This window comes from Ruditapes philippinarum, unplaced genomic scaffold (assembly GCF_026571515.1).
Source record: "Ruditapes philippinarum isolate M1 unplaced genomic scaffold, ASM2657151v2 ctg2458_1_1_1_1, whole genome shotgun sequence".
Taxonomy (NCBI): Eukaryota; Metazoa; Mollusca; class Bivalvia; order Venerida; family Veneridae; genus Ruditapes; species Ruditapes philippinarum.
The window spans coordinates 189,758-204,051 of record NW_026862651.1 but is presented as its reverse complement, the minus strand read 5'-3'; the positions used below and the strand labels follow the sequence as shown (position 1 = coordinate 204,051).

Here is a 14,294-nt window from a genome sequence, read left to right as displayed (position 1 = left end):
TTCCATTGATATTAAAAATATTTATAAAATCATTAGAAATGTATCTTGTGGATATTTTTATGAAATATTCCTTGAAAGAAATACAACGTATATGACGAATAATAGTACAATTTATTATCTGCTATATAAAGATATTTCAAATCGGATCATATTTCTCAAACTTACGTCCATACATGTACGTAATTATGTTATGGTTTACGGTACATTATGATACTAAAATTATTTATGGTATTACATACATTCTATTATAGACCAATTCACTTTAATATATGAATAAGCAACAAAAATATATGAGCCGCGTCACGACAAAACCAACAAGGTGCGTTTGCGACCAGCATGGATCCAGACCAGCCTGTGCATCCGCGCAGTCTGATCAGGATCCATGCTGTTCGCTATCAGTTTCTGTACTTGTAATAGGGTTGGTAAGCGAACAGCATGTATCCTGATCAGACTGCGCGGATGCGCAGGCTGGTCTGGATCCATGCTGGTCGCAAACCCATTATGTTGATTTTGTCATGGCACGGCTCATATTTATACCATTACTTTAGACTTTCATATAGTGTTGTTACTGTACAATTGCTTAGACATTCATGTTCATGTATCTTTGATATCATGATAAAAAATACAATATTGTTATCCCACGTATTTGCGCATTATGTCTCGGAAATATTTTTTTTCTTAAGAAAGGGGAGACATGAATTTTATAATGTTTAAATAATGGGTTTGGAGCATGTTAGATGCTTGTTACCTGAAGAAAGTAGCGATAAATGTCATTAAAGAAGCAAAATGTAACAAAGTAGTATTTTACATAGCGAAACATCCGGACATCATGTAATCGCTGGTATATATACCGAAGCCAGAAATGCAAAGCTAATGATAAACTTACTAGTATTCAACGAAACAAACAATGTTTAAACATTACAATTTAATTATTATACACAATTGTTATGTTTTATCTTACAATCATTGGTACATACATGTATTAAAGACGAAATTTTATATGTTTATAAACTTTTGATTCAACTGGTAACCTGACATTTTTATTCAAAATTTCCAATCAGTCAAAAATAGTTAAATGTATCAAAAATAGTTAAATGTATTGACACGAAATTATAGATTATTCTCATTGTCAAATTACTTCAAATTTGACCTCCGGAAAGGTTCGAACATTTTTTTATATTTTGCATTAGGAGCTTTATGTTAGTGCTTACGATTTGTAATTGGATTGAAAAAAACAACAAAACAACAAAAACACATTTTAGATATAAAATTTGCAATGGCTCGTTGACTGGAATGTTGGTGACCGGGCGGTCACTTTTATTGACGAGATAAATCCAAGATAATGACCCCCATCCCACCCCCAATAATAATAATAAAAACCTCAACAACAGCAAAACAAAGAACAGTGCACTTGAACGTACAATGAAAATAGAGTTTAGTATTTGTTCAAGTTGCTCGAATTATACAAGTGTTGGATTAACAGAAGAACCAAGTGTACATATGTCCCTTTTCCAGAAATGGATGTAGCAAGATTGCTTCTACATAATGGGTGAAAATGGGATCTACACAGTTCAAAAGATAGTATATGAATCATTTTGACTGTCAAATTGACAAGTTCCATTATGTAACAAAACAAACATTGGTTGTAAGAATGTACATGTATATCATTGTTATCAAAGTATGATTACATATTTGAAAAAAGTTATTAATTCTCTAAAAAATAATTATAAATAGATTACAGATATCTATAACACCAAATAGAGCTTTAAAGCTTGAAGCTTAACTGCCTAATCTACGTCCATTAGTTGAAATCACAAATGTCCATAATGTCAAAAGTATATAATCAAACAAACATACGGCTTTGGACTACACATATCAGTATTTCATTTTATGTATGCTCTGAAGGTGGAACTTTATAAATATCACCACCCTCTTCCTCATCCTCATAAACCACTTGACTGTTATTTCTTGGATAATCATAAATGTCATCTTCTACATTGTTTTCTGTATCAGAATATTCATTTGTAACACCATTGACTATCTCAACAGGATCATATGCGTCAGTTATGCGTTCATCGTTTGTGTTTTGTTCTCCATTTTGTACATGCTTACTATGGTTAGTGCTCATTGGAGTGTTACCTTTTGGTATTATATTTGGAATTTCCGGCACTGGGTCGTAGATGTCTCGACTTCTCTTTTTCGATACTCTTGGCAGAGCTATTGGTGGTCTAGTAGTATGCATTTTAGACTCACTGGCACCCCTTTTAGGCAAATGCAACCCCGATCCATCGTTACTAAGTGGTACATTTGTCATACTTTGGACTTCCCGTATTTCAATATTGGCATACATCTGTCTAGAATTTTCTTCCTTGTTCCTTAATTTTACTCTCTGCAATTGTTCAGTGTCATCGTTCTTAGTTTCTATTGACATTGCAATGTATACATCATCGCCATCGATTCCATTTGCAGCACCCATGTTACCGTCATCTTTACTTATATTTAGGTTGGGTTCCTCGGTGTTATCTGACTTAGTGTCACCATTCTCTGATGCGGTTTCTTTGTCACCAATAGGTTCTGCTAGATCATAGTCACCTTCTAAGCTTTGATTTATTTGAAATTCTACCGAAGATTCTGCTGACTTTCTTAGAACAGAAACGTTCGTCATAACGTCACCTCTAATTGCCTTGCTTTCCGTTATTTCCGTACTTGTAACTTCTGAATTGGAGTCCGTGCAGGAAACGTCAGATGCTTTTTCTCCTACGTCATCTTTAACTTTAGATGGAAAATGTTCGTCACCATTGCCAAAGCCGATTATGGTACTCAAATGAATGTTCGGTTGTAGTTCTAAGAAGGGGTTGAATCCACCTATATTATAATTAACAGTAAATAGTTATATCAAAAGCTTAAAGTTGATTGTCATAGCCATTATAATTATCATAATTGAATTCTGGACAATGAGGTCAAACTTCAGAAAAACTTTGATGACATAAACGGTTCTTGTACAGAGCTTGGTACACTCATTAATGATTTATGTATAATATCTATTCCTTACACGTTTATGTACAAAAAAGAAAAGAAGACGAATTAGAGTCTATCAAAAGAAATTGAGCAAATCCATAATCCAAATTATAAATGTTAGTTTCAGTCGTACCGTTATCTTCCGCTTCCTGCTCGTCTTCGTACCAGCTTGCTTTCTGAATTTCTACTGGTATACTTTGTGTTCGAGGGACGTGCCATACCCTGATGATATCTGTACCACCTCTGAAATAACATTTGCCATGTATTAATAAACGTTTCTCGAATATTTAAAGCCTTGTTTGTTGTTCTGTCCATGCGCATGGCATGAATAATCCTATTGTAACTTAGTTCTTCTTTTATCATATCAATCAGCATACGTTTCGATACATAATGCACACGTATTTATCAATCAATATAGATATAAACAATATTATACCAGAAGCGCTAAATCTACATGTATTTCAATATTATATGTTTAAGCATATCATTTAAAATGTCACTCGCAACATTTCGACCCTTTCCGTCAATCTTGACGGTTATAATTACAGAACAGAACAGAACAGAACAAATATTTTATTTGACTTAAGCATTACAAGCCCATCGTCGTTAACAATGAAAAGAAAAAAGAACATGTATATATATATTGGTATGGCATGGAGGATTTTACATATAATACATGAATTATTATTTCCTTAACACATATATCGTGAGAATGTAACAGAGGAAAAAATATATTTATATATACACAAAAGTTACATGGAAAGAAAATAACAAAAAAAGGAATGATTTCAGATTGAGAACGACATTTATATTATTACAATAGTGAATTTTTTAATTTGAAAGCTTTAAAACAATATATAGCCAATTTCTTTTGACAATGGGCAATGCTTGTCAGACATAATTATTTTTCAATCATTTTTTTTTTTACAGAAATTGACTTTATTTTCTGTTAGATGTAAAATAAACACAGTCGTTATCATTAAACAAAATTACATCTAAAACTAGTAGAACTAATTCTATTTTTTCTTAATGATAAAAATTCCTGGATATATTTTAATATCTTAATTAAAACAGTTTTATTTTGCGTTAAAAGTACAAATGTATAAAGCAAACCTTCGTCTTCTGTACCAACAAAATAAAACGACGCACACTACAATTATCACGACTAAAATAGGAACCACAACTTCAACTACTACAGGCGAGATGGAAGCACCTTCAAAAAATGAATAATAAGATTAAGTATATTACAACATTATATAGATATTGCATGTATTTGCATAATGACAGAATATACCGGATTGTATCTAGAAAATGATAGCGTTTGTTGATATTGTTGATTTTAACGAACTCTTGATATCAAAAGCTTATAATTTTACGTCCTTCGGGATCATATATTCGAGCACATATTGTGTTGAAAATTGAATACGCTTGGACCGGTGCTAGGGGGCGTGACAGATGTTGCAACTTTACATAATCTCTCATGATCAGACATAATAAAAATAAGTCTTAATTTTCACATAATATGTTGTTTTCATTGCCTCCAAAAATACTAACTTACTTTCGAATGTCCCTATTGTTCTATCTGTAGATATTCCACCGGTGATGCCATCAGTAAACGTAACGCTTGTGTCTTTGTCAAAGTATGACGTCCCGACAGTGGTTTCGTCTGTAGTGGCATAAGCGTTCCTTTTACTTGTAATATCATCGACATTCGGTGTGTTCACACTAACACCTGGGGAAATGTTTGTGGCATTATTCAGCAATCCATTTATAGTTGAAAATATCTCGTCAGTTACACTCAATGGACTAGAATCGGTCACATTTACATTATCGTCTGTCGTGTTAACAGCCATTTTGAATCACAACATTCCTACACTAAAGCGTTCATTTTAGTAATTACCAATTTATTTTACATAATATTTAAATTGATAAAATATATAGAGGTTATATGTATTCAAAACAATGGACTTTACTAATGAGTAGTGATTCTATAAATAAGTCAGAAAATATTAAAATACGTAAATAAATGAATCTGATCACAATTGTTAATTGTTGACCAACATATTTGTCGTATATCTAATATAACTTTATCTACCTATCAAGTGAAACGATAAAATATATGATAAAATTTCGTCAAACAAAAGCCAGCGTTGATTAAAATTATCAATAAGACTCACTTTTTCACGATATGATTTTATAACCTGTTTTTATAACAACTGGTGCAATGTGGTACATGTATATATGATTTGGAGTACATGTATATGTTTCAATAAATCACTTAAAGGCCCATTAAGCCTAAAAATTGCAATAAAATTTTATTTTTCAAAAACTGTTTATTTTTGTGCTCTTTTACAGTATCTAAAAAGTAACTCATTAGCTATCTAAGCTAGCGATATTTTGTGCTACTCTTGGGTTTAGCAATTATTACAGCTATAGTGACTTAGTATAGAAGCCTAAATACCACTTTGTTTACATTTTGCTGCTAGTACTTTAAACATAAATTTCTCCAAACCAACGCCATTATTTTCAGGTGATAAGCATCTCACGTGTTTTAATTCCATTTTTATAAGGGGGATCAATTTCGGTTGCTTTATGCACCTTTAAAGCAATCAAATATTATTAAAATTACGCAATTCAATTGTAATCGTTATGAGATGATGTAACAGAAGTACTTCTTGACTCGTAAAATGTATTTCCCCACAAATTGGTTATCAGCTATGTCATGTGCACAAATAAACATGTACATGTATTATTTAGATATTTTCGTCCCAGGAACACCTACACAAAGTCACCTTTTCTAGCCTGACGATGAACGGTATCATTCTTCACGTGTGAGTACAGTATTTTATGTACAGTATAGCAGGAAATGAAAATTCAAATCCAGGTATCGCCCTCTCAAGCAAGCAAGTCGAATTTTAGTCTCCTGTCAATAATTAATAAGTACTTGAATTGTTGAGTTTATATCCCCATTGTTTTGCTTCACGTTAACGATGTTATTTTTTGGAATTGGAGTGAAAACGTCCAAAATGGTGTAGTGTAGAACAATAATGTTTCTATTGAACTCGTACGCAGTTGTAAAACCTATATCAGATTCTGCTAACGTCTCGTCCAATATAGTTTTGACAGCTGTGTACTCATCTAATAGAATTCCATATTGTACTTAACACTGTATAATAACCTCATACTATGAAATAAGCCAACCCCTTTAGAAGAACAGCAGAGAAAGTGCATTTTAATATATATATGATTTAAACTTAGACATATAAAAAAAAGAAAAGAAAGAAGAAAATATAAAATGGTAAAATATGTAGAAATAGCGCAGAGAGGAATGATGTACATTTGTGGAGCATTTTTTGAACTCTGTTAGTCTGTTAGTAAACCATTACAGTCGTGTATTGATTCATTTTTCACGGTGCGTCCGTGGCCGAGTGGTTAAGGACGTTGACTGCAAATCACTTGCCCCTCACCGCTGTGGGTTCGAATCCCGACAGGGACTTTGGATTCTTTCATGTGAGAAAGCTATCCAGCTAGCTTACGGAACGTCGGTGGTTTTACTCAGGTGCCCGTTCGTGCCGTCCACCAGTAAAGCTGGGACCTATACTATGGAGGCTATTCGTTGCCAAAAATCCAGCCTTTGAAACTTGACAATGCATACTTCGGTTCTACTAAACTGCACTGGTATAATCTCGATTTGATAAAATTGAAACTGTAAACATGCAACTTAGATAAATTGCAAACTGTTTTTATAAATGTATAACTTCAAATTTGCGACATGTACAAATGTAAATGATAGAACGTGATGCTGTGCATCATGACTTTGAGAATGTAACACTCAGGTTTACAACACCACACTCTAACGCGATTAACATTTGTAAACGATTTTGCAACTTCCATATATGGAACTATCACGGAAATAGACGAAAATTAATAGGCGGAGCCAATTTTCACGAAAGCAGAATATAAAGAGAGGTAACTCTTGCTGGTACACAAATTTTTCAAATTACATACTAGAAACTGTTATAAATTTCACATACATCAACTGCATAAAAGTTGACTTTGAACATACTCTGATTTTGTTAAAACGTATTCTAGTACAGGATATTCAAGTAATGCAAAATTGGTTAAGATATAATGTAACAATGTAAAAACGTTTATACTGATAATGAGCATAATAATATGTAAAAACTAAATTTGGTGACTTAACAGAAGGGAATGTTTCCTATATATTATGACACACACCGCTAACCGTTGACATGAACGAACGTTACAGGGTAGTATGCCTACTGGTGTCTTTTACATTCAGCAAATAGTACTAGAATGCGATACATGATAGTCACTTTTGGCAACACGAATAAAGGGAACTGAACAGTAAGCCTTGCTTTCTTTCTTTAAAGGACTATGTTGGTTTGTAGAAAAACCCATATTTTTGACCAAGTATATAACCACGGAGCAATTCAGCGTTTACTATCGATAATTCCGTTGTATAACCAAAAACTTGTGAATTTGACCCATTTCAATGTTGAAATAATATTCAGTGTATGCCAGCATCTCTGTTTACTACGGAATTCCATAAACGACAGCCTACTGTTTACTGTCAACTGCCTACTGTCAACTGCTTACTGTCAACTGCCTACTGTCAACTGCTTACTTTAAACTGCTTAATGCTTACAGCGACTGTTTAATGCTTACTGTTAATTGATAAATGCCTACTGCTACACCTGTCTAATACCCGATTAATTGCCTGAAAGTAAATGTTGACTTTTTATGTCCTTCTTCCAATGTGTTTATATGTTACAATGAGGCCGTTTGAAACAGTATTGGTCAAGGAATTACTCGGTATCATTTATGAAGACTTTGACTGAAACCTTGGAACTTGTTACATTAATACATGTACATGTATAATTCACGTTTTACTAAGCAGAAAAATAAGTATATATCTTTGCAGGCATCTGGAACTTTTCCAAATCATAGACCTGTGAACTTTAAAGAAATGTTAAACTAACCAAATATTACAATTTTTTCTGTCATTAAATCTTGTTCGGTAATTTTGAGCTACCAAATATAACTGCTTGCTTAATTACTTATACATGTATATCCCTGTTCAAGCTTAGATACATCTACCATATAGCATGTATATTATAATATTTGTTCATTAAATGATATTGACCCTACCCTATAACTATAGAGCTTAATTGTATTTTTAAACGGAGGCCTTGTAATGTCATGAACGTCTTTGTTTTTACATTTAAATCACAATGGTCAGTTTTAAGTTTGCATTTTGAAAATAATGCTATAATGTTTTGTTAAAAAATAATCTAGGTAATGGTTCTCAAAACATAAATATATAGATTTTCAGAAAAAAATATATATACCAGTCACGTCTCGGATTACCAGTAGTTCATTCTAATGAACGTTAAACGTACTGGGAGAGTATACTCACTTCGTGGTCCAAATCATATATGGAACCGTTTAGTTCTATCTAAAAAAGTTACTACTTGTTCTGGTGATTGTAGACCGTACATTTATACCTTAATTCTACAAAGCCTTAGATTTGACTCAAGAAAATGTTACTTTAGTAGATGTTAAAAAAGCATGATGAGTAACATGTCAATTATTGTGTTATAATTGGAAAGTCGATGCATAATAAAATCATTGAAAGGTCTTTGAGTTACTTGGGCATTATTAATACAAAGTGTTGTAAGTATTTGTTTATCGATATGATGAACTGCGGTATACTAAATTTGAGTCACTGTAATGCCTTCCGCATGTAGTTTCTTAGTTTTTGCAGTATTGCCTGTGTTACATTCTGATTTAAAGGCATTAAAACCACATGGTAGAAGACAGATTAATCAATATGTTATTTCATTGCCTTAAGAAAAGAGTGTTTAGGTTAACTTGTAAAGCTGTTTTGAAGAAATATATTCAGTTAACTTGCCAGATATTCGAGCTTCAGATGTATTTCTTATGGAGCTAATGATATAACGTTATCTTCATCTTCCTAATACATACTTTTCGCGATCCCATCCATTTAAAATTGATGGACTAAGACACTGTTTAACCCATTACCCGATATACACGCCTTTTAACGCCCTTTTCATCCCCTTTTTTGTTGTCTCAAATGGTGGAAAAATGCCTTATTTAGGCCCCCAACACTTGTTTTTGTTTGAGAAATGCTGTTTTAAAAAAAGTGACCACATTTTCGGCGCGGCCCCAAACGAGAGATACATCAGGGGGTTGCCAGAAGGAGGCACAAGAAAGTGTTGGACTTTTGAAAGGCTTAAAATGACACCAGATCGATTATAAGGTAACGTGTAACCAACGCTGAAAAGCATTTGACTCTATCTCAATCCATTTAGAAGTTGCAGCATTTTGAAATCAATTTTGATGGAAAAAAATCAACGCAAAATAGTGATTTTTGGCAATTTTGAGATGTCCCTTCGTTGCCATGGTAACAGAAAATTTAAAGTGACATTATGCTCATATTTTCATTGTCAAGTGGAGCTGAATTGACTTTATATTTCAAAAGATTGACTGTTTAAATAATGTTTGACCGACAGATTATATTAGAAAATGTTTAGGATAAAATTTAAAATCTGCCTAAAATATAAAAAGACTGCCCAACTCTTTTTATAAATTGAACGTTACAGGTAAATTCTAAATGAAATTTTCTGAAATTTCGTTTGAATCCGGTGGTTATTCATTGTTTATGCGAAGTAAATTATTAAATCAAAAGGAATTATGGCAAAATGAAAATTTAGTTCGACTCTCACCTGTTCACTCAATATATACATTTAGATGGGCATAATGTCACTTTAAGCCTGGGCATGTTGTTACAAAGGCAATGGTCCAGTCAACATTTGTGCCAAGTTTGATTAGTATTGAAGCAGTTTTTAAAGTTTTATAGCAATTTGAACTTGTAAAGAGAGACTTTTCAATGAAAACAGCCATTTTTCACAAAATGCTCATGAAGTAATGGGTTAAATGTGGACAATGTTTAATATTGTTTTTTCAAATTGGTCATGTTACAACAAACAAACTTTGCTTTATGGTTAACATATATATATATATATAACCATTTTCAATTCATTTTGTCATAATTTTGTTTTCCGGGGAGCTAAACATAAACAAAATTACAAGAATATTATGATATTTTATTTTTAAAGAACTTTTTTATTTACAATTAAAACGAAAACAAAATACACTTATTGATTATAACACCACATAAAAAGTATGTTTAGCCCCAATAATGAGACCAGTAAGCTAATATTTTCTCGTATACACCGTTATTTAAAATAGATATTATGACACGCCTGTAAAAATCAAAATCTATATAAGATATTTGTAAAGTTTTGGGGAAAGCAATTAATATAAAAGCAGAATTATAATTAAAAGTTCTGTTATGAATTATATACATATAGTTGTTATGAAATTATATTAATGTAAATATACTCTGCAATGTAAAGTGATATACATGTTGTAAGAAAGGTAACTTAAAATGCTTCATATCATATCATAGAAGGTCTACACTATCACGACGTCTTAGAACTGTTTACCATTGTTTTGTCAATTGAACTTGTCAAACCTCTAGAACCCTGATAAAAATAGTAATGACTTTCATTGGATGATTCTCGCAAATACGAAGGCAGATTTGCTCATTGGTTTTACTTGCGGTAATTGCAAAAAGAAATAGAAAAAATAACCAACCTAAAAGTTTACTTTTAAGCGTGTTTGTTAACAAGATAATTATAAAAAATATATAAAAGTTGGATTTTAATAAAACACGTCAAAAAATATATTGTAACATTAACATGATCATTTTGTCTATCAGAAATTTTTAAAGTTAATTTAAATAGTTAAGAATTTATTATTTCTCATAGTTTTTCAATAGCACAATTGAATTTAAACAAGAGAATAACGATGGCTTTTCATAAAAGTAAAATAACCTGGTCCAAACTGTAATTTATCACTTCATGTTTGCACTCTTTATGTCATTGAAATATTGAACGTTTTTGAAACAATTTGAATACAGCCAAGTTCGTCTTTGTTTATGCTTTCCTAAGGAAGCCGAGTTAAACTCGCCTTTAAGATCCCATACAGTCTTTTCCTCTTCCACTGTAAATACAGGTGTATTGGGTATAGGCTGTTCCTCCATTGAAATGTTTCTGTCAGATTTATCATCCTCTGTACTAGAATAAAATTGATTCTACAATTGAATTATTAACATTCAAAGCACATATCTTTGCAACATAAACTATCAAGAGTGCAATCAACTTAACAAAAATGCATTACAAAACATTTTATAAGGAATAACACATTTATAAGCGAGGGGCGTAGCTAGCTTTTTTCAACTTGTAGGCACATGAAAAGGGGGTGTGGGGGCTTAGCCCCCAGAAGCCAAAAACAAGTTCAGATTAAAAAGAGTAAAATGCGCGTTTCAAAGTATGTTCAAGGAAAATTATCAAAACAATAATTTTAAACTATGATATTGATTAAATGCAAATTTACTGAGGATGGTAAATCATGCACACACTTGATTATACTAAACGGCTTGAACACACTACCAACCCCACCCTCGCATGTTTTTATTGTATTTTTTGGGACTTTTAAAATGTCAATTTCTTGACCACTTTGTAGGCCCGTGCCTACATGACCTAATAGTAGCTACGCCACTGTAAATCTATAACCAACAGCCAATGAAAACTGAACCTAAATGATCTCGTAAATGAACTCACACATTTTTGATTATGAGAGAATGTTTAGCTTAAATTTCACCAGTGAGAGAGATATTCTTCTTGAAATGTATTACATTTTCAAATGAAAGTTTAATAAACTATGAAATTCGAAATAAAATAAGGGAGTGTTGACATAAAGGTCCAGATCTCCGCCTCTCAACCGAGGAATAGTGGTGAGCTCAAGCCCATCCATGTTGATAGTTGAACACAGATTCTTTGTGAATAAGTTATTATTAAGTTGATTTACCCTAAAATGAGTCCTATATTTGACAATTTATCAATCACATGTGCAAGAGGCACGTGGAACCATTTTATAACAAAATCAATGCGGTGTGCAATGGTGGGACATACACAAGTCATTGCAATGAATTCAAAATTACAAATTATTAGGCTTAATTATAAAATAATCCTTTTTAATTTACTTACCATCGTTTTCCCAGGAATTTTTTTTCAACAAAATGGCGGAAGCACATGTGTGTACATTCGGAATACTTCTATTTGATCCATACATAGACTTAGACTGTCAATAAGCAGTTAGCAGTAGGCAGTGAGCAGCAGGCTGTCCAGTAAGCAGTAGGCAGTGAGCAGTAGGCTGTCGTTTATGGAATTCCGTAGTTTACCTCCATTGGGTGGTATTTTGAGTATACACAAACAATGAGTATTCGAACTATTTTATGATTTATTTTACGTCAGTGTTTATAATTTGCATTTTTTCTTAGATACAAAGTCTTTATTTTATTTTTTCATTTTTTTTTTTGCAGAAGTATTTTCAGTATTTTACTTATAAACTATATTGTTAATCACTGCTCTGCTTCAAATACTCAAAAAGTCAACAATTTCAAGATTAATTACGCAATAAGAATGGGGTCTAACATTCAGCAATCTGTCATTCGCAAACTGAAACAGACCTCTCAGAGTTTCATTGAAAGAAAAGAACGAAATGATTTGATATCTTTGTTTTTCTTGGCGAGACAGTGCTGGCCTGCGTGCTTTTTTTTCAAATCGATTATATATAAATATATTTTTATTTCTATTAAAGTAAAAGATTGGGACGTATGCTATACTTAGTTGTGTGGCTATCATTATAATATAGAACATGAATGTTTTATGACATGATAAATATTTTGATATTCTTTACTCATATTTCATTTATTATTCGACTGCTAGTACGCCTTAATAAACACGCACGTCTGGTCATGCAAACTGAGTGTGTTGTATTTTATTTAAGTGTAAATCCGCAACAGAATCAGACAAATAGTGTTGTAACAGTTGGCTCCAGAAAATGGTAATTATTACTAAAATTCATACATATTATATAAAAGTAAAGGCCTCTTGAGAATATTTTCCTTGGGCTAAAACTTTGTCCTATATATTGTTGCAAAGGAGAACCTGCAGACTAATGCAAGGGCTAATCTGCATGTAACACAACTTGTGTTTTAATGGTATTTTGTAACGAAAATTTATACACTTTATATACCATATCACACGTGCCTCTTGCTATCATTTTCCTAGAGTTCTCCAAACTAAAACAGTGGCTATAGAAAAAATCATGTTTTTTTTAGAAAATTCTTAAGCTTTATATACAGAAAGGAAACTCTCCGATCCAAAAGACAACCATGCCATGCAGGCCTCTCGGGGCTATTGTCATTGGATCTTAGCTTTGTGCTTAAATTACTGTTTAGAAAACGCTACAAACTCCCACAAGGGCTAATCCGCAACATAACCATACAGATGTTGTTTTTTACGATTGGCACCATATAATGGTGTATTTTTACAAAAATTCTTACATTTTCATTATTAAAGTCAATGGATAGAAAGAATAGAAAGTCAAAAGCCAGGTTTCTGTGTATTACTTTTATATAGTACAAATAAATCTGACAATACATATGTATAATGGCAAAACAAGAAAATGGTTCATATTGACAATAAATGTAAAACAAAACAAAAATAATGGTATATATTGACAATAATTGTAAGACAGAAAAAAATGGTACGAAATGACAATAATTGTAAAACAGATAAAAATGTTATGTGCTGACGGTAATTGTAAAACAGGGAAATAATAGTATGTTTTGACAAAATGGTGAAACAAAATGTAATAGTTGTATTGAACAGAAAAATAACTGTATATATTGACAATAGTAGTAAAACAAAAAATTGTATGTGTTGACACTATTTATAATAAACAAACAGGGAAATAATGGTACGTATTAACAATAATGTTGAAACAAAAAAAAAAAGGTAAGTATTGACAATAAATGTAAAACAGGAAAAAGAGTGGTATGTATTGACAATAATGGTTAAATTAAAAAAAAAGTTGTATTGCCAATAATTGTGAACCAGAAAATAATGTGATGTATTGACAAATACTTTAAAACAGAAAAAATAATGGTACGTTGTGACAAAAATCTAAAAACAGGCAAACATGGTATAATTAATAATTATTGTAAAACAGAAAAATAGCGGTATGTATTGAAAATAAATGTAAAACAAAATAAGGAATGTGTTGACAGTAATTGAAAAAAGGAAAATAATGGTATGTAT

The 14,294-nt window shown here is 31.9% G+C and overlaps 1 protein-coding gene across 1 annotated transcript; it reads right to left on the bottom strand.

Annotated features, from left to right (window-relative positions):
• Positions 1 to 407: 407 nt before the first annotated feature.
• Positions 408 to 5,013, bottom strand: LOC132719725 (uncharacterized). Its single transcript, XM_060703573.1, has 4 exons — positions 4,577 to 5,013; positions 4,132 to 4,231; positions 3,152 to 3,261; positions 408 to 2,865 (listed from the first exon to the last, which is right to left on the bottom strand). The coding sequence occupies exons 1-4, from the start codon at positions 4,869 to 4,871 to the stop codon at positions 1,889 to 1,891; spliced, it is 1,482 nt and encodes a 493-aa protein (XP_060559556.1). The 5' UTR covers positions 4,872 to 5,013; the 3' UTR covers positions 408 to 1,888.
• Between the last annotated feature and the right edge of the window lie 9,281 nt (positions 5,014 to 14,294).

Coding starts and splice junctions, on each gene's coding strand:
- LOC132719725 (XM_060703573.1), bottom strand. CDS start 4,871: ATGGCTGTTAACACGACAGACGATAATGTAAATGTGACCGATTCTAGT. Junction 4,232..4,576: donor AACAATAGGGACATTCGAAA/GTAAGTTAGTAT, acceptor CATTTTTTGAAG/GTGCTTCCATCTCGCCTGTA. Junction 2,866..3,151: donor GCAGGAAGCGGAAGATAACG/GTACGACTGAAA, acceptor ATTATAATATAG/GTGGATTCAACCCCTTCTTA.